The sequence below is a fragment of the Ahaetulla prasina genome, chromosome 2 (assembly GCF_028640845.1).
Source record: "Ahaetulla prasina isolate Xishuangbanna chromosome 2, ASM2864084v1, whole genome shotgun sequence".
In the NCBI taxonomy this organism is placed as follows: Eukaryota; Metazoa; Chordata; class Lepidosauria; order Squamata; family Colubridae; genus Ahaetulla; species Ahaetulla prasina.
In genome coordinates this window covers 6689541-6709814 of record NC_080540.1, presented here as the reverse complement: position 1 = coordinate 6709814, position 20274 = coordinate 6689541, and the positions used below count along the sequence as shown (strand labels likewise).

At 44.6% G+C, this 20274-nt stretch overlaps 1 protein-coding gene across 1 annotated transcript in view; it reads left to right on the top strand.

The window, feature by feature from the left end:
- The first annotated feature begins 6699 nt into the window (after positions 1–6699).
- LOC131192043 (zinc finger protein 287-like) overlaps positions 6700–20274 on the top strand; it is a 54622-nt gene continuing 41047 nt past the window's right edge. Inside the window, exons 1-5 of the mRNA XM_058170817.1 lie at positions 6700–6962; positions 9253–9995; positions 12045–12144; positions 15190–15272; positions 16601–16727. Coding sequence (XP_058026800.1) covers positions 6857–6962; positions 9253–9995; positions 12045–12144; positions 15190–15272; positions 16601–16727 — 1159 coding nt within the window. The 5' untranslated portion in view covers positions 6700–6856. The remainder of the gene's footprint in view (positions 6963–9252; positions 9996–12044; positions 12145–15189; positions 15273–16600; positions 16728–20274) is intronic.

Below are 20274 nucleotides of genomic sequence, written 5' to 3'. Positions count from 1 at the left end.
TGCTGATTGGAGTCACCCTCGCATCAGAAGACTGGAAGGGAGGGGCAGGCCTTAATGAGTGCTGAGTCATGGAGCCACACCCCATGGCCTATATAAAGGATCTGCTTTCTGGCAGTCTCTGAGTCAGGCAAAGTCGAACTTATCTTGCTGAAGTCACTTTCTGGTCTCCTGCCTGCTCTGAGGACTTTGCTAGGACTTTGGGCAGAGCTGCAGAGGCAAGCCTGATTCGGATTTCCCTGACCCGGCCGTCAGCGGAGGAGTGGGACACGACAGGTCCCCCCCACGGTCCCCCTCCCGCAATTCAGGCATTTAATAGCAAATGGAGAAAATATGACAGTGATGCCAAAGGAGATGGAGCATCGTTGGCAGAAAATCTTGGCATGGGGGATGGGACGGGAACCCTTGTAGTCCAGGCCCAACCCAGCCCAACCCCCAATGGTCTATAGTTAGTCTTTGACTTGCGACCATAATTGAGCCGGGAATTAAGGTCATAAGTTATGCCGGTGGTTAAATGGATCATCACATCACTGACTGTGGTGGCGCAGTGGTTAGAATGCAATAGTGCAGGCTAACTCTGCTGACTGCCAGCAGTTCATTTCTGACCAGCTCAAGGTTAACTCAACCTTTCATCCTTCCGAGGTGGGTAAAATGAGAACACAGATTGTTGGGGGCAATAGGCTGACTCAGTAAACAGCTTAGAGAGAGCTGTGAAGCACTGTGAAGCGGTATATAAGTCTAAGCGCTACTGCTATTGCTATTATTAAGCAAACATATTGTCTATACTGGACAATTGTGCTGCAAACTGAAATTAAATTCCAATTTCTGGGCGGGAAAAAACATACATCACAGTCATGGACCACAGGATGCTGACAATGGATGTAAATGCGAGCTGAATCCTGAGTGTCTAAAATGCTATCATGTGACCGTTCAGGGATGTTGGAACTTTGAATCCAGGCCATAAGTATCTTTTTGGGGGTCTGTCTTAACTGTGAATGATTGGTATGCAACTGGTTCTAAGTAGAGGACTTACTGATAGAGCTGTGGTGGCGCAGTGGTTAGAATGCAGTACTGCAGGGCTAATTCTGCCCACAGCCTAGAGTTCAAATGTCACCGGCTCAAGATAGATTCAGTCTTCCATCTTTCCAAGGTCGGTAAAATGAAGACCCAGATTGTTGGGGGCAATAGGCTGACTCTGTAAACCGCTTAGAGAGGGCCATAAAGCACTGCGAAGCAGTATATAAATCTAAGGGCTATTGCTAGTGCTATCTATATGGGTCTATCCTGCTGCATCTCTTTCGTAGTGTTTTGGACCAGGGGGAAAAAAAAAAGAGCTTTTTAAAAGTCTTCCTCGGGTCCTTCTTTTTTTTTTCTTTTTTTTTAAACATGCTTTTCAACTGTATCTTTAATACAGTTTCCATACGTTTTCCAGAAACTGGTCTTGTTAATCGGGCTGTACTGTGCAGGATTGTCTATCCAACTAGTTACCAGTTATAATCAAGAACAGAAAAGAAATAGGGTAGGGAAGGGTAGGGTAGGGTAGGGTAGGATAGGATAGGATTGTTGTGTCTCGTCCGATCTCACCACAGCCGGGGCCTTCTTATCTGCTTCCGAACACGGAGGAATGTCCTAGTATGCCTCCCGGCCCCAGCCCTGGCTCCATGCCCAGACAGGCTGAAGAGGAGGAAGTATCTCCAGCCCCCAGCTCTGGCTCCATGCCCAGGCAAACGGAGCAACTAGACCCCTCCCCCTCCTCCACAGCATGTGAGCCTGAGGGAGGTCAATTGCCAACAGCTGCAGACTGGAGTGACCCTCGCGTCAGAAGACTTGATAGACGGAGGCAACAGAAGGAAGGGAGGGGCAGGCCTGGATAAATGCTGAGTCATGGAGCCACACCCCATGGCCTATATAAAGGACCTGCTTTCTGGCATTCTCTGAGTCAGGCAAAGTCTAAATATATCTTGCTGAAGTCACTTTCTGGTCTCCTGCCTGCCCTGAGGACTTTGCTAGGGCTTTGGAAATTCGGATTTCCCTGACCCGGCCGTCAGCGGAGGAGTGGGACACGACAAGGATAGGATAGGATAGGATAAGATAGAATAGGATAGGATAGGATAGAGCTGGAAGGGACCTTTGAGGTCTTCCAGTCCATCCCCCTGCTCAAGCAGAAGAACCTATACCATTTCAGATAAGCAACTGTCTAGTCTCTTCTTAAACATTTCCAGTGATTTCTGAAGGCAAGCTGTTCCACTGGTTAATCGTCCTCGCTGGTAGGAAGTTTCTCCTTAATTCCAGGTTACTTTTCTCCTTGATTAGTTTCCATCCATTGTTTCCTGTCCTGCCTTCTGGTGCTTTGGAGAATAATTTGATCCCCTCTTCTTTGTGGCAGCCCCTCAAATACTGGAATACTGCTATCACGTCACCCCTAATTCTTCTTTTCTCTAGACTAGCCAAACCCAAAACCTGCAGCCATTCAACAAATGATCCTGTTGGGACAGTTTTGTTAATTTACTTTTCACTAATGTTCTCAGGGACGCAGTGGCTCAGGGGCTAAGACGCTGAGCTTGTCGATCGAAAGGTCGGCAGTTCAGCGGTTCGAATCCCTAGTGCCGCGTAACGGGGTGAGCTCCCGTTACTTGTCCCAGCTTCTGCCAACCTAGCAATTCGAAAGCACATAAAAAAGCAAGTAGAAAAATAGGGACCACATTTGGTGGGAAGGTAACAGTGTTCCGTGCGCCTTTGGCATTGAGTCATGCTGGCCACATGACCACGGAGACGTCTTCGACAGCACTGGCTCTTTGGCTTTGAAACAGAGATTAGCACTGCCCTCTAGAGTCGGGATCGACTAGCACATATGTGCGAGGGGAACCTTTACCTTTACCTTAATGTAGGAAGATGGCTTTGTACATATTTGTGTTCGGGGGAGCTTTAATCAAATTACAGAACTGTTCAGGTAATAGATTTAGTGAAGTGTAAAATGAGTTTGAGTCTTCAGTATACTAATACTACTTCCTTTTTTAACTCACACTAAGAATAATTTTTCGTTGCCTCAAATGATAACACTGCATGTATTAAGCTCAGTTGCATAACAGGCTAAAATAAAATATCTAACATGCTGGCTGGGGAATTCTGGGAATTGAAGTCCACACACCTTCCAGCTGCCAAGGTTGTCCTAGACCGAGAGATTTTTTAGGATAATAAAAGAGCAACCTGTGTCAGTATTTAAATCCAAAATCCATAGGCCTACCATGCTAAGAGGCTGGGGTGGCAAGCAGATGGATACACAAATAATTTTTCTATCTCTTGCACCATTCATTTCTATTATTCATTTCAAGTTACTCATTCTCCAAAAATTCTATTCCTAATGTGAGGATTGATGGAGTGCGATACAGGTAGTCCTCGACTTAACGACCACAATTGACACAAGAACCCCCATTGCTAAATGAGACAGTTTGTTAAATGAGCCACAATCTAATTTAGGACCTTTTCTGCCATGGTTCTTAAGCAAATCACCATGGTCATTAAGTGAGCCACATAGTCACTAAATGAATCCAGCTTTTCCCCATTGACTTTGCTCGTAGAAACTAGCTGGCAAAGTCACATGTCAATCATGTGATCCTGAGATACTGCAGCCATCATAAAAACTTATGCCGCTGGCCAAGTTTGATCATGTGACTGCAAGGGCACTCTGATGGTTTTAAGCGTGAGGACCCAGTCGTAAGTCATTTGTTTTTTTTAGTATTGTCATAACTCCAAACAGTTGCTAAATGAATGATTATAAGGAGAGAACCACCTGCAGCTGAGTTTTCGAACTTTCTGATCATCTAAAGGGGGTGCTATCTCCCTGTTTCTGGCACATCTCTATTTGGAAAGTATGAAATATTTCCCCCCATAAATCCAATATTTCCCCCCATAAATCCAGGATAAGTGGTTTTTAACTCAAACGTATTTCATCCTGGAAGATGTTTCCTTTGGGGCAAGTTTCAACTGTGCTACTCTGAGGAAGCAGATCAGGACTCTTTCCACAGATCCTTTTTTTAAAAGTTTTTTTTATTAATAATTCAAAATTAAAAACATTGGACATAGATATGACATCATTGGTTCCAAGCATCTTCCAACACTTCAAACTAATACATAATAAACTAATTATAATATAATATATTTCTTAAACCTTATACGTTATTTACATATAATAATAATTTATACCTTTTTTCTATACAATTATACATATCTACACATACATATACCTATCTATACAATTCACATACCCATTTATCTATAATAACACATATAGTTCTAGTCTAACAATACACATTTTGTCTCGGCTATCCTCCTTTTATCTAACCATTCACAGAATTTTACCCAGATTTTATAATACAACGTTTCGCTTTTATCCTTGAGTTCCAAGGTGAGTCTATCCATTTCTGCACAGTTAAAATTTTTTAGTAGTATTTCCTCTTCAGTTGGGGTATCTTTCTCTTTCCACTTCTGAGCAAAAGCTATCTGTGCCGCTGTAAGTATATGCAGTGGTGGGTTTCAATTCTTTTTACTACCAGTTCTGTGGGTGTGGCTTGGTGGGCGTGGCATGGCTTGATGGGTGTGGCTTGGTGGGCGTGGCAGGGGAAGGATACTGTAAAATCTTCATTCCTATCCCATCCCACCCCACTCCAGGGGAAAGTTACTGCAAAATCTCCATTCCCTCCCCACTCCAGGGGAAGGATACTGCAAAATCCCCATTTCCTCCCGGTCAGCTGGGACATGGGAGGCAGAGAATAGACAGGGTTGGGGCCAGTCAAAATTTTTACTACCGGTTCTCCGAACTACTCAAAATTTCCACTACCGGTTCTCCAGAACTGGTCAGAACCTGCTGAAGCCCACCTCTGGGTATATGCTGTAATAGATAATTTATGTCTTTCTTGTATTTAGATTTAGTAAACTCTTTCCCCAGATCTGATGCCATGGACGATGTACTTCATAGTCGAAGTGCTGCTCTTTGAACTACAATACAGGGAAATCGGAGAGAAGCTGAGAAGTAGTGTGGGTGGGTGGGGGCAATGGCTCGTTGTAGGATTATAGATCTGCCACACACGGCATTATGGTCCCGTGTGCAACAAAGCCAGCTTCTTATTCCTCAGTGAGCCTAAAGTTTCTTCCAGCTGAAGGATGCACACCAGTGGTGGGTTTCAAAGTTTTTTACTGCCGGTTCTGTGGGTGTGACTTAGTGGGCATGGCAGGGAAAGGATACTGTAAAATCTCCATTCCCTCCCCACTCCAGGGGAAGAATATTGCAAAATCTACATTTCCTCCTGATCAGCTGGGACTTGGGAGGAAGTGTAGGAATTTAGCACCCACCCCCCTCCTAAAAGAATGAAATATTTTAGAAAATATTTAAAAGGCAGAATATATTTCCCTGGGTGAGAAATGGAGAAACATGTTTTAAAGACAAAGCAGCTTCCTGACTCCCCCCCACCTTTGTCAATGGGCCATTAAAGCCTCAGCTAAGCTCACTCATTTCCCCCCACCTTTGTCAACCATCATCTGCATCATAATAGAACCCATCTAGCAACTGAAACTCACCACATGGCACCTGGGAAGATTACATCAGCCAGCAAGGCTAGCTAAGACCCCCACCCCCTGGGAGTCTGACAACCAATCAGGGTACTCTTCCTGTGCCCCAGAAAGTTCAAAGCTCAGAAAAAGCATAAAACCAGGGAGCACACAGGATCTCAGCCCTTTTCTGTTCAGGATCTCAAGCCATGTGATCCTGACCACCATTAAACCATCTTTCCAAGTAGCCTCCATGTTTCCAGTGTCTTTGTCCCCACTTGGAACTGAACCCAGATGGATATTTCTTCCAACAGAAGAGAATAGATGGCAGAGAATAGATGGCCAGTCAGAATTTTTACTACCGGTTCTCCGAACTATTCAAAATTTCCGCTACCGGTTCTCCAGAACTGGTCAGAACCTGCTGAAACCCACCTCCGATGCACACAGCTAGCTAATCAATAGCTGATTTTGGGGCGGAAAAACGCTAAGCAGAAGAACAGACCAGAATAACGAAGAGGGAAGGGACCTTGGAAGTCTTCTAGTCCACCCCCTGCTCAGGCAGGAACTCCTGTACCATTTCAGACAAATGTTTGTCCAATCTCTTCTTGAAAACCTCCAGTGTTGGAGCAATGTGCAACTTCTGGAGGCAAGTTGTTCCACTTCCACCCATTAATTGTTCTCACTGCCAGGAAATTCCTCCTTAGTTCTAGGAAGCTTCTTTCCTTCATTGGTTCCCATCCTTTGCTTTTTGTCCTGCCGCCAGAGGCTTTGGAGTATAGGTAGCGCACCCATTCCCCTTCTTCTTTGTGGCAGCTCCTCAAATATTGGAAGACAACAATCATGTCACTCCTAATCTGTCATCATAAACAGGGGAACTGGTTGGGAGGCCACCCAGAAATCCACCTCAGGGTTATTAGGGTTGAGCATCTTTCCCCAAATCTGATCCAAATCTCCTGCTTGAGCAGGGGACTGGATTAGAAGACCTCCAAGGTCCCCTTCAGCTGTATTCTGATTCGTCTCCAACCTTGGTCCCTTTAAGACTTATGGACTTCAACTCCCAGAGTCCCTCAGCCAGCAAAGCTGGCTGAGGAACTCTGGGAGTTGAAGTCCACAAGTCTTAAAGGGACCAAGGTTGGAGACCCCTGTTCTGATTGATTGACTGATTGACGCCATGAATGAGCCTATCCGTCGGCTGGCCGGTCCGAGACGGCTGCGGGGAAGAAGGTAGAGCCGCGGCCGGTCGGGAGGGGGCGCCCGCGGCCTCCCTTCCGCCGATCCAGCGGCTGAGTATCAAGGCGAAGCGAGGCGGGGATTGATGGGCGCAGCTGCGGCGGCCGCGAGTCCCGGGGGGCCTCCAGCGCTCGCACGCCCACCGGACGGCGCCGGGGAGGAGAGGAGCCCCGAAGGTCCCGCCGCTGCCGGTACGGGCCGGGGGTTGGCCGGCGGTGGGTGGGGAGGCTGCCGAGGCCTCCAGCCTTGCAATTTTGGGCGGAGAAGGCGGAGGTTTGCTCCGGAGCTGCACCAAACCGTTGCACCGGGAGGCCTTCACCCCGGGGATTCCCCGCTCTCCCCATTCGGATCACCCCCGAACCCAAAAACAGCCTGGGCGGGTTGCGTTGCATTGCATTGCACTGCTTGCATTGCATCGCTTGCATTGCCTTGCACACCATGGCTTTGAGCTGCTTTTCCAGAGCAGGGGTGCAGGCTGGGGTCTCGGCGCGGGGAAGACGCTTTTTCTGGGGTGCAAAGCAGGGCGATTTGCCCCCCTTTTCTGTCTTTCCTGCGGGTGGCTGTGTCCGCGGAGCTCCTGCTGGGGTGGTGGTGGTGGTTTAGAGCGAGTCCGTTCAACACTTTTGGGAGAGGAGAAGGGGGACAGGCCCTTGTCTTGGTGGCCCCGAATAAAGATGCAGAGAAAGAAGTTTTAAATCTGGTGATCTGATTGTTGTTCCCTTCATCGGGGGATCCGCAGAGAGCTGGTATGGTTTCATGGTGTGAAAAAATAAGGCCACTTCGATTTGCAAAAAATAAGACCGTTGCAATAGAAGAGAGCAGCCCTAACTCAGGACTTTCTGGTTTTACTTTGAAGAAAAGAAAGCTGGGAACTGAAGAAGCTTCTTGGATGAGAAGTAAAATGTCTTCAAAGAAAATCCAGAAAGTCCAGTTGCCTCTTGAAAAAGCACCTTTGGGACCACCATGACCTGGGATGACTGAGAATCTCCATAGACATCCCTAACTCAGGATTAAACTGCCGGATCCTTGATATTCTCTTGAGGTGGTTGTTTGCTTGCAAACATCTCATTACCTGACTAGGTAACATCATCAGTACAGACTGTTCACCACCAAGGACTCAAAGAGGATAGTGTAGCCTTTAAAGTCCCAAAAGTAGTTTTCTTCAAAAGGCAACTGGACTTTCCTGTTTTGTTTTTTTTTCCTGTTGAAAAGATTTCACTTCTCATCCAAGAAGCTTCTTCATTTCCTTCTTGGTTGAGAAGCGAAATGCTTTCAAAAGAAAAGAAAAAACAAGAATGTCCAGTTGCCTTTTGGAAAAAATTATGATGGATGATTGAGAATCTTCATAGTCTCTTTAAAGGGGATAGGGATAGGGATAGGGATTCTTTATTGGCCAAGTGTGATTGGATATACAAGGAATTTGTCTTGGTGCATATGCTCTCAGTGTACATAAAATACATTGGTCAAGAATAATAAGGTACAACACTTAATGATAGTCGTAGGGTACAAATAAGCGATCAAACAATATTAGGAAAGAGTCAAAATAAATCGTAAGGATACCAGCAACAAGATTACAGTCATATAGTCATAAGTGGGAGGAGATGGGTGGTGGGAACGATGAGAAGATTAATAGTAGTGCAGACTTAGTGAATAGTTCGATAGTGATGAGGGAATTATTTGTTTAGCAGAGTGATGGCCTTCAGGGAAAAACTTCTTGTGTCTAGTTGTTCTTGTGTGCAGTGCTCTGTAGCGTCATTTTGAATGTTTTTAAAGGCTTTCTTTGATGATTTTATATTCTTTATATTTTATATTCTAATCCTAACCAGAACAACTAGACACAAGAACAGTTTTTTCCCGAAGGCCATCACTCTGCTAAACAAATAATTCCATCAACACTGTCAAACTATTTATTGAATCTGCACTACTATTAATCTTCTCATAGTTCCCATCACCAATCTCTTTCCATTTATGACTGTATGACTATAACTTGTTGCTGGCAATCCTTATGGTTTATATTGATATATTCACCATCAATTGTGTTGTAAATATTGTACCTTGATGAACGTATCTTTTCTTTTATGTACACTGAGAGCATATGCACCAAGACAAATTCCTTCTGTGTCCAATCACACTTGGCCAATAAAAATTCTATTCTATTCTATTCTATTCTATTCTATTCTATTCTATTCTATTCTATTCTATTCTATTCTATTCTATTCTATTCTATTCTATTCTATTCTATTCTATTATTTCCATATTTTGTGGTGGAACTGTTAGTTTACTGGTAAGATTAGGGAATGGATTGAAAATGACCTAAGACGCCATTTTGAGACAAAAAAGAAGGAGGGGAGAGTAGCCAAGTATCTGCTTTCTCATTTTTATTAAGTAATAATTTCAGAATATGTTAGGACCTGGAAACATTGCATTGCCTTACAATATTTTGGTGAAAATGATCTAATTTGAAAATGGTTTAAATTTTAGGTCTACGAAGGTCATCAGAAGAGAAAGCACTGCTAGCGAACAAGAGGGTAGCTCCTGAAGTAAATGAGAATCAACGAGGAGTTGAATTTTGCAGTTCAACATCTGAAGGACCAGGATGGGGCGCATTTGAGAAGAACAAGAGGGCCCCGTTCGTTGGGATGGAGGAACGCTGGGAATCGCAGTGGCAGCAGTTCCTCAAGACGCTGCAACCGGTTCACCCAGGAGAAGGCAAATCCGAGATGTCGGAGGCTTCTCCCTGGGAAGACCCCAAGGTCTTCCTGGCCTCCTTCGAGCAGGTGGCCCAAGCCTGCCGGTGGCCCAGAGAAGAGTGGGTGGCTTGTCTCCTGCCGGCCTTGAGCGGAGAAGCTGAAGAGGCTCTTCAGAAGCTGGGAATCGGAGAACGGGACAACTATGGGAAGGTCAAGGCCGCCATCTTGAAAGGGGAAGCCATGAAAACGGAGGCCCAGCGTCAACGCTTCAGGCAGTTCTGCTGCCTGGAGGTGGAAGACCCTCGGGTGGTTTACAAACAAATCCAGGAACTTTGCCACCAGTGGTTGAAACCAGAGACACACACCAAAGAGCAGATCCTGGAGCTGCTGATCCTGGAGCAGTTCCTGGCCTGCTTGCCTACAAAGCTCCAGAGCTGGCTTCAACCCAGGAGGCCGGACACCTGTTCCCAGGCGGTGGCCCTGGTAGAGGACTTCCTGCAGAGTCAGCAAGGAACCAAATCAGAAGCATGTCAGGTATGATTTGCTGATATCCGTCTTGGAGTTTGCCTGATTCAAATGCACCTGGGTGCTAGAAACACTTAGAATACTTACAGGGAATGGTGTTAGTTTAGTCTATTTTGACTTCTGGTGACTATGAAAATTTTAAAACACCAGTATTTCTGAAATCGTTCGGTTAAGATAATTCATAATTTTCCAAGGCCTTTTTCAAACTTCAGTCGAAATCATTATTGTTATTACTTTGTGTAGTTAAAATTCATATAACAGAATAACAGAGTTGGAGGGGACCTTGAAGGTCTTCTAGTTCAATCTCCTGCTCAGGCAGGAAGCCCTATACCAGTTCAGACAAAGGATTGTTCCACCTCTTCTTAAAAACTTCCAGTGTTGGAGCATTCACAACTTCTGGAGGCAAGTTGTTCCATCGTTTAATTGTTCTAACCGTCAGGAAGTTTCTCCTTAGTTCTTAATTACTTGTCTCTTTGATTAGTTTCCACCCATTGTTTCTTGTCCTGCCTTCAGGTGCTTTGGAGAATAGGTAGATCCCTTTATGGCAACCCCTTAGATCAGGGGTGTCAAACTCAAGGCCCGGAGGCCGGATGTGGCCCATGGGGCCAACCTGGAAACAGTGGAGGACTGCCCCACAGTGCCTCTGCTAATGAAAACGGACTGACCTGCAGCTCTCCCAAGCTCCATTTTCGCTGGCAGAGGGTTGCAGGAGGCCTTTGCAGCCGAAAATGGAGCTTGGGAGCCCGTTTTCCCTACAGGCGCCCCTGACACAAGTGACGGCGAGCTGGCCATACCCACCCTGGCCCCCCCAAGGTCAAATGCAACCCTGATGCAGCCCTCAATGATATTATATATTAGATCGTACGTCGAGGATTACCTGGACAAAGCATCTTATGCGAATATTTTCACTTTTTATTTTGCGCAGAGCAATGTAAACTTGGAGTGCGTACTGTATTTTTCGGAGTATAAGACACACTTTTTCCCCCTCTTAAAGAGGGTGAAAATTGGGGTGCGTCTTATACACTGCATATATCCCCCTGCCGCCCCCCCCCCTTTGGCCTGTTTCTCCCAGCAATTTGCCTCCTTGCAGCAAACAGCCCGTTTCAATTTCAGCACAGCCTGATTAGCACAAGCAGCTGATTGTAGGTTGGATCAACCTCCCGACCCTCAGCAATTTCAGGCTGTAGGGATTGCCATTGCCTTTTTGCTGCCTCTGCTGTTTGCTGCATGGAGGCAAATTGCTGGGAGGCAGAGGCTGATTTTTTTTTTCTTGTGCTAATCAGGCTGTGCTGAAACTGTACTAGGCTGTTTGCTGCAAGGAGGCAAGTTGCTGGGAGGCAGAGGCAATTTTTTTTCTTGTTTTCCTCCCCAAAAATGGTAGGTCCGTCTTATAGTCCGGAGCGTCTTATACCCCGACAAATACTTGTAATTGTAGGGAGAAAATTCACTGGTAGAGCAACACTAAAAATACTGAATAAGAACTGTGAGCAAGCTAGAACTTTGCATGGTATCATGTAACTCAGTCGCATAATCTACAACAGGGTTGTCAAACGCAATTTCATTGAGGGCCACCCCATGGTTGTATTTGATCTTGGGGGTGGGGGACATGACCAGGGTGGGCGTGGCCAACTTGACATCACTTTTGTCAGGGGCACCTGTGGTGGCCCGAGCGCTCCACCAGTGAAAATGGGCTCCTGAGCTCCGTTTTCACCTGCAACAGCCTCCTGCTACCCTCTGCCTGGGAAAATGGAGCTCGGGGTGTGGGGGGCGGGTGCATGTGGCCCTCACGAGCTCCGTTTTCAGTTGGGATAGCCTCCTGCAACCCTTTGTCAGCAAAAATGGAGCTTTGTTTTTGCTGGCAGAGACACTGTGGGCCGATCCTTCGCTGTTTCCAGGGCAGCCCCGTGGGTCAGATCTAAGCATCCCGCGGACCAGGTCCGGCTTTGAGTTTGACACCCCTGATCTACAATAACCTCCATGAGAACCAGCCCCCAAGATTCCTGGTTTTGGCACAATGAATCCTGTTGTTCCAAGTAGCACTTGTCTTGCCTGTTTCAGGGGCCACCAAATGAAGAACCCACTGATTTTGAATGTGCCGAGAAGGAGCCCTTAGAAGCCGTGAAGAGAGAAAATGTTGAAGTGGAGATCGGAAAGCTGGGTAAGAACGCCCTAGGAACGGGCATACACCCAATCCCTTCTGCATTGTGGGATGCTTAAACTGAGGAGAGATTTCTTGACCTCGATCACTTTCCTAGAAAGAGCAAATGTTGATAAATGCAATAAGTTAGGTGGATCATCCAATTTGGAATAGCTGAATTCGGAAGGAATAATGTTTGTCATGGCTATACGCTACAGCTTAGTATAGTGTTTTTCAATCTCAGCAGCTTTAAGATGTGTGGACTTCAATTTTCCCCCAGTGGAATTCTGGGAACTGAAGTTAGAATAGAATAACAGAGTTGGAAGGGACCTTGGAGGTCTTCTAGTCCAACTCTCTGCTTAGGCAGGAAACCGTACACCACTTCAGACAAATGGTTATCCAACATCTTCTTAAAAACTTCCAGTGTTGGAGCATTCACAACTTCTGGAGGCAAGTTGTTCCACTGATTAATTGTTCGAATTATCAGGAAATTTCTCCTTAGTTCCAGGTTGCTTCTCTCCTTGATTAGTTTCCATCCATTGCTTCTTCTCCTGCCCTCAGGTGCTTTGGAGAATAGCTTGACTCCCTCTTCTTTGTGGCAGCCCCTGAGATATTGGAACACTGAGTTCACACATTTAAAGAGTTGCCAAGGTTGAAAAACGCTGATCGAGAAGATCTCGTGGCAGGCTGTACAATAAAACACAATAAAAAAATGCAAATGTAAAAATAATAATAATGGAAATGTAGTTCGACAACAATCTTGCTACCACTTTCTTCAGTGTGTACGGTGTCCGATCAGTCTCCAAGGGCAGACCTGTGTGGGACACATTGTAGTAAATTCAGACAGGTGGTGGGCCAGAGCAAGGATTATGGGGCCAGAACATTCCTGTCCTGGAAGAGTCTTAGCTGCCCGTGGGGCACATTGGGAATTTGTGGCTTGTGGTTTGGCATTAAGGACTTGATTGATGAATTTGATGAATTTGAAAATTGATGAATTTTACTTGAGTTAACTACATACAGATTATTATTATTATTATTATTATTATTATTATTATTATTATTATTATTATTATTATTATTATTATTATTATTATTATTATTATTATTATTATTATTTATTATATTTGTATACCGCCCATCTCCCGAAGGACTCAGGGCGGTTCACAGCCAATAAAACAACAGAAAACATATAATACATATAAAACAGCAAAAAGAATAGACAATTAAATTCAGTTGATGCCTTAAAACTTTTAAATACAAATTTAAAACCCATTTAAACCCTTGATTTAAAAACCCCAATTTAAAACTACGTTCAAGCTAGTCCTGCTCTTCGAAACAGCAACGTCTTCAGCTCGCGGCGGAAGGACCTGAGATCGGGGAGATAGATAGTCCTCTTCTTACAACAGTTCATTTAGTGACCATTCAAAGTTACAACAGCACTGAAAAAAAGTGACTTATGACCGTTTTTCACACTTGCAACCATTGCAGCATCCCTGTGGTCACATGATCAAAATTCTGGCACTTGACAACTGACTCATATCTATGACGGGTGCAGTATCCCGGGGTCATGTGATCCCCTTTTGCGACCTTCTGACAAGCAAAGTCCATGGGGAAGCCAGATTCACTTCACAGCCCGGTTACTAATTTATTAATTCCAGTGATTCACTTAACAGCTGTGGTAAGAAAGGTCGTAAAATGGGGCAAAATTCACTTAACCAATGTCTCACTCAGCAACAGAAATTTTGGGCTCCATTGTGGTTGCAAGACAAGGACTCCCTGTATTGTTAATAGTCTATTATAAGTACTACCTGGATTGTACAGTGGTTACCTACAGGCTGTCTTTGACATACAAAGAATAGAATAGAACAGAACAGAACGGAACAGAACAGAACAGAACAGAATTCTTTATTGGCCAAGTGTGATTGGACACACAAGGAATTTGTCTTGGTGCATACGCTCTGAGGGTACATAGAAGAAAAGATACCTTCATTAAGAATCATAAGGTACAACACTTAATGATAGTCATAGGGCCGTGATGGCGAACCTATGGCATGCCTATGGCATGCACACAAAGCCATATCAGTGGGCACGCGAGCGTTGGCCTAGCTCAGCTCCGGCATGCATGCGCACACTGGCCAGCTGATTTTCGGGCCTTCTGGCACACTGGAAGTCAGCAAATGGGCCATTTCCAGCCTCCAGAGGGCCTCCGGGTGGGTGGGGAAGGCCGTTTTCGCCCTCCCCAGGCTCCTAGAAAGCCTCTTGTACCAGGGGAGGGCAAAAAACGGGCCTACCAGGCCCACCGTGCCATCATGTGCCAAAAGCGGGGGGGAGCACGGGGGGGGTCGTGTGTACATGCGTGGGGGGGCAGGGCACATTGAATTATGGGTGTGGGCACGCACATGCGCAACCTCCCCTGCACTCCTCCCAGTTTTGGCACTCGACGGCAAAAAGTTTAGCCATCGCTGTCATAGGGTATTTAGCAACCATTCAAATTTGAGCGAAACTGAAAAAGGTGATTTAGGACTGATCTTCACAATTATGATCATCACAGCATATCCACTGTCCCATAATCAAAATTCTTAGAAACCCTCATATATTTGCAATAGTTAAACTCCAACATCTTATGGCTGCCAAGGTTGAAAAACACCATTTTCACAAAAGTGTGATTTGGGTCAGAAACCATCACTTTCCTGATTTGATCGGTATTTTCTGTAAGAATCTTGCAATAATCTTGGCAAGAGTGGAACTTCTTGATCAAAGCAGACTTCAATCGGATGTTTCAGGCCCAACTTATGTAGGAAGGAGGAGATTCTGTCCACCCTGAAAAGGAATTAGATGGACATACAGGAGGATATGTAGGAAAAGAAAATCGATCAGCAATTTCAAAAATGGAAACGAAAGGGGGTGGCAAGAGAAGCAATTTCTCACCGTTGTTCAGTTTCAGAATTCCTCCTGCAATGACTCTGCCTGGTGCACAACGCAACAGGCCCTTGTGTGCAGCTTTGTGTGTCCAATCGCTTAAGTTTGCCTCCTCTTATTGTAATGTCTTGTTTTCATCTCCTGCAGGACCTGGAATCGAATCCCCAGACCCTCCCAGCTCATTGCTTCCTTCTGAAAGATTAGGGATGGTCCATACTGCTTTGAGAGAGGTAGGTGTGTCAACTTGTGAGACAATTTTCCAGGTACCAGACTGGTGATACGTAATTGTAGCATGAGAGAGGCACAATGGCTCAGCGGTTAAAGATGCTGAACTTGTCATCTGGAAAGTTTTTTGATCCAGTTTTGGTTACCATATTATAAAAAAGATGTAGAGACTCTGGAAAGGCTGCGGAAAAGAGCAGAAAAGATGATTAGGAGGCTGGAAGCAAAAACCTATGAAGAATGGTTGCAGGAATTGTGTATGTCTAATCTAATGAAAAGAAGGACTAGGGGAGACATAATAGCAGTGTTCCAATATCTGAGGAGCTGCCACAAAGAAGAGGGGGCTCAATCTATTCCCAAAGCATCAGAAGGCAAGACAAGAAGCAATGAATGGAAACTAATCAAGGAGAGAAGCAACCTAGAACTGAGGAGAAAGCTGACATTCCGGGTTTGAGACCCGAGTGCCACACAATGGGTTGAGCTTCTGTTCTTTACCTCAGCTCACCCTGCCCACCTAGTAGTTCGAAACCATGCAAATGTGAGTAGATAGGTGCCAGTACGATGGGAAGCATTCTATGTGCCTCAGGATGTAGTCATGCTGGCCACATGAACACCGAAGTATCATTTGCACCCATATTGCAATCGTGACTGCGGGAGTGATACAGGGTTTGAGGACAGGTCATAAGTTCCTCTTTTCCGATGCTGTTGTAATTCGAAACCATTGTTAACTGAACGGACCTAAGTCAAGGTCTTCCTGCATGGTTAATATAGAGCAAGGCTGTCAAACTCGCGATCTGCGGGACAGATGTATCATGCGCTGGCCATGCCAATGCCTGGCTTAGCGAAGGGGAGAAAAGTCGCAATATGTCACATGATGCTGTGACAATGCGAGTTTGACGCCCCTGATAATAGAGGATCTGTTTTAGGGGTGAAATGCTCTTGGATCGGACCGGATCGCGCGATCCAGTAGCAACTGTGGCCGGTAGTGTGGCGATCTGGTAGTGATGGCGGAGCAAAGCTCCACCCACCTGCCTGGGGCATCATTTACTTCCTGGTTTTAACCAGGAAGTAATGTGTTTTGTGCATGCGCAGATGGTCTGCGCACGTATGTGACGTGCATGCACGAGCGAAGTGAGCGTGCGCGCGGCGTGTACACTTCCAAACCAGTAACTTCACCCCTGATCCATTCCATTCTTGTTACAATAAAAATTGATCGGTGAAGGAATTATTTTAAATAGTTCGGGATTTTATAGTGAGGGTAAAAGTTTTCTTCAGGCTTCTTTCTATTGCAGTGGAATTGGATGAGAAGGGGATGATTGTCTCTTACTCTTTACAGGAGGTCACAGACCTGAAGGAAAGAGATGTTCGCTTGCCGACAGCCAAGTGGGATCTGGTCCAGCCTGTTCCTAAAAGGACGGCCTTGGAGGCTCTCCAGTCGGAGCACGGAAACGTCGGCTCTTTAAGTAAGGCGGGCTTTGCCAGTCAGTCAAATTGGCAAGGGTTAGCGGCCTCTCAACTGTTCCGTTTTGTTTTATTTATTCTATTCTATTCTATTCTATTCTATTCTATTCTTTTTTCTTTTCTTTTTTTCTTTTGTTTTGCTTTATATTTTATTTTATATTTTGTTTTATTTTAGATTTTATTTTAGAGATTAGATTGGATTAGATTAGATTAATAATAATAATAACAGAGTTGGAAGGGCCCTTGGAGGTCTTCTAGTCCAACCCCCTGCCCAGGCAGGAAGCCCTACACCACTTCAGACAAATGGTAATCCAACATTTTCTTAAAAACTTCCAGTGTTAGAGCATTCAAAACTTCTGGAGGCAAGTTGTTCCACTGATTAATTGTTCGAATTATCAGGAAATTTCTCCTTAGTTCCAGGTTGCTTCTCTCCTTGATTAGTTTCCATCCATTGCTTCTTGTTCTACCCTCAGGTGCTTTGGAGAATAGTTTGACTCCCTCTTCTTTGTGGCAACCCCTGAGATTAGATTAGATTAGATTAGATTAGATTAGATTAGATTAGATTAGATTAGATTAGATGCCACTCATCTCATCTGGAGACAAGATATTAATATTTATTTTTAAATTAATATTTAATATTTGTTTTTTTTTGTATTATTTTATTTTATTGATTAATGTATTTTTAATACTGATTATATAATTTTGTTAATATTTATTATGTTATTGTGTTTATTTGGTTGTAAGCCACCTAGGGTCAGCGCTGGGTGAGATGGGAGACATATAAATGAATAAATAAATACCTGCATCCTTAATTCCATTTACTTACTTCCAAAGAAACGTGAATTGTAGCAGGGGTCCCCAGCTTGAGGGCTGCGGCCTACTAGTGGGTCGTGAGGGGTTTGCAAGCAGGCTGTGGAGATGGCCGGCGAACGCACTTGCGTGCATGCGGATCCTCACTTGCACAAGCAGCTGGCAAGCGCATGCGCGCACGCTCCATTTAAGTGAGCGGCAGGCGTGTGTGCACACCACTCAGGCAGATGGAGCTGTACATGCACACATGTGCCGGGCGCTCATGCAGAGCCATTCCCCTGCTGGTTCGCAAAGCCAGAAACGTTGGGGAACTCCGAATTGGAGCATTCAGTAAAGAACACGTGGATTTTGGAAGAAAGGGAATGACTGGATTATCAGAAAGTGTTTCTATTGTCTGTTTACTTTCAATAGGAACACTTTCTATTGTTTCTATTGTAAGCAAATAGGAACTTACCTATTTACTTAACCTTAAAAGAGGCAAAAGACATACTGTGTTGTTTTTAGTCATTCGGACCGAAAGATGAAGAAAGTGTTGAGGAGGGAATATAGCAGGACAAAGAATGCTCAAAACTATTTTCCATCCTTAACTTGAAATCCATATTTGCATTATTTATTTATTAAATTTATATATGCCCAGCTCACAGTCCAAAACCACTCTGGGCGGCTTTTATTTATTGTATTAAATTTACTCTCTGCTGCCCAGAGAGTATAATAAATTTACTCTCTGCTGCCCAGAGAGTATAAAAAATTATATTTTAAATACAAACTACGTTTCTATTAGTGACTTTATTTACAAAGTGGCTCAGTAGTATGTACGGAGGAATATGGAGGTAACCATCACAAAAAACTAAACTTAGGGCAGAATTACAGGAAAAGGTGAGGGAGAAATTCAAGATCATCTGTCTTGATGCTCTTCAGTATAAGACACAATTTAGACTTCTGCGTCACTGCACGTCAGGGAATGTATGTGTCTGTTGTTCGGAGACGGTTGCATAACTGTTGCATTTATGTTTCTGTGAATCTTAATATTCTGGCTAGGGGACAATCAAACAACAAAGCACAGAAAACCTAGAAGGCCACAGGAAACGGAAATTGGCAAGGAAGACAATTTCTTTGTGAAAAGAAGTGGCAATTCAAGCAGAATAATGGACGAGGAAACCCGGACATTTTTGACCGATTTTCTGAGGAAAAAATTCATTGCCTACACTATCCTGGAGGATCAGCTGTGGCAATACCATGCCGAGGAATATGCTGCAACTTATGGTGGCGGAAAAAGAAAGCGGTGACTCAGGTAGTCCTCGGCTTACAACATTCATTTAGTGGCCGTTTGACGTTACAACAGCAGCACTGAAAAACATGACTTAACAACCATTTTTTTTTACACTTAACGACCATTGCAGCATGCCCGTGGTCAAAGACCAAAATTCAGATGCTTGGTAACTGACTCATATTTATGATGGTTGCAGGGTCACGCGATCCACTTTTGCGACCTTCGGACAAGCAAAGTCAATGGGCAAAACCAGATTTTTGCCTGGTTTTAGTGCTGCCAGTTAGTGTTGCTAACTTAAGAAATGCAGGGATTCGCTTAACAACTGTGGCAAGAAAGGTTGTAAAATGGGGACAAACCTCATTTAGCAACTGTCTCACTTAGCGACAGAACATTCTGGGCTCAATTATGGTCATATGTCTAGGACTACCTATATGCGAGGCCTCTGAATACATCCAGGCAAATTTATTTATTTTATTTTATTTATTAATCATACTTTTATACCGCACCATCTCCCGTAGGACTCAGGGCGGTTCACAGGCATATTAAAAAACAATATAATAAATAAGCATTAAAAACCCAATTAAAACTAAATATTATCAAAGCCAAATCACTAAAAATGATAAAAACCCATTAAAAAACCCTTAAAATTTAGTTAAAACATTTTATTCTTAGGCTAGTCCAGCGTGCTGAAATAATAAAGTCTTCAGTTCACGTCTGAAGGTCCGGAAGTCGGGGAGTTGTCGTAATCCCGGAGGAAGCTCGTTCCACAGGGCCGGTGCCGCCACAGAGAAGGCCCTCCCCCTGGGGGTCGCCAACCTACACACAAAAAAAAGGATGAATATAACTTGCTTGTGCAGCACCACACGTACTTGGTGGATGAGGAGATGACTTCAAGTATTTTCGCATGTCGCCGCGACAACTGTCTGACCTCCTGCGCTGCATAGGGCCACACATTGTCCCCCAATCCACCCCCAGTTCCCCAATAAGAGCAAGTGTAGTGATCTAAGAGGATTAAAGGAGGACTAAAACATAGGAAGAACGGCTGCAGGATTTGGGTTTGGATAGTCTAGAGAAAAGAAGGACTAGGGGTGATATGCTGGCAGTATTCCAGTACTGGAGAGGCTGCAAAAGAAAGGTTTATTTTCCAAAGCACCAGAAAGCAGGACAAGGAAACAATGGATGGAAACTAATCAAGGAGAGAAGCAACCTGGAATTGAGGAGAAACTTCCTGACACTGAGGGCGATTAATCAGTGGAACAGTTTGCCTTCAAATGTAGGTGCTTCATCACTGGAGGCTTTTAAGAAGAAACTGGGCAACCATTTGTCTGAAATGGTGTAGGGTTTCCTGCTTGAGCAGGGGGCTGGACTAGAAGACCTCCAGAGTCCCTTCCAGCTCTACTCTGATTCTGACGAGATTCCTTAGCCTGTGGTAGGCTTCTTATCAGAGTGCGGCTGCAAGCTACAAGGTG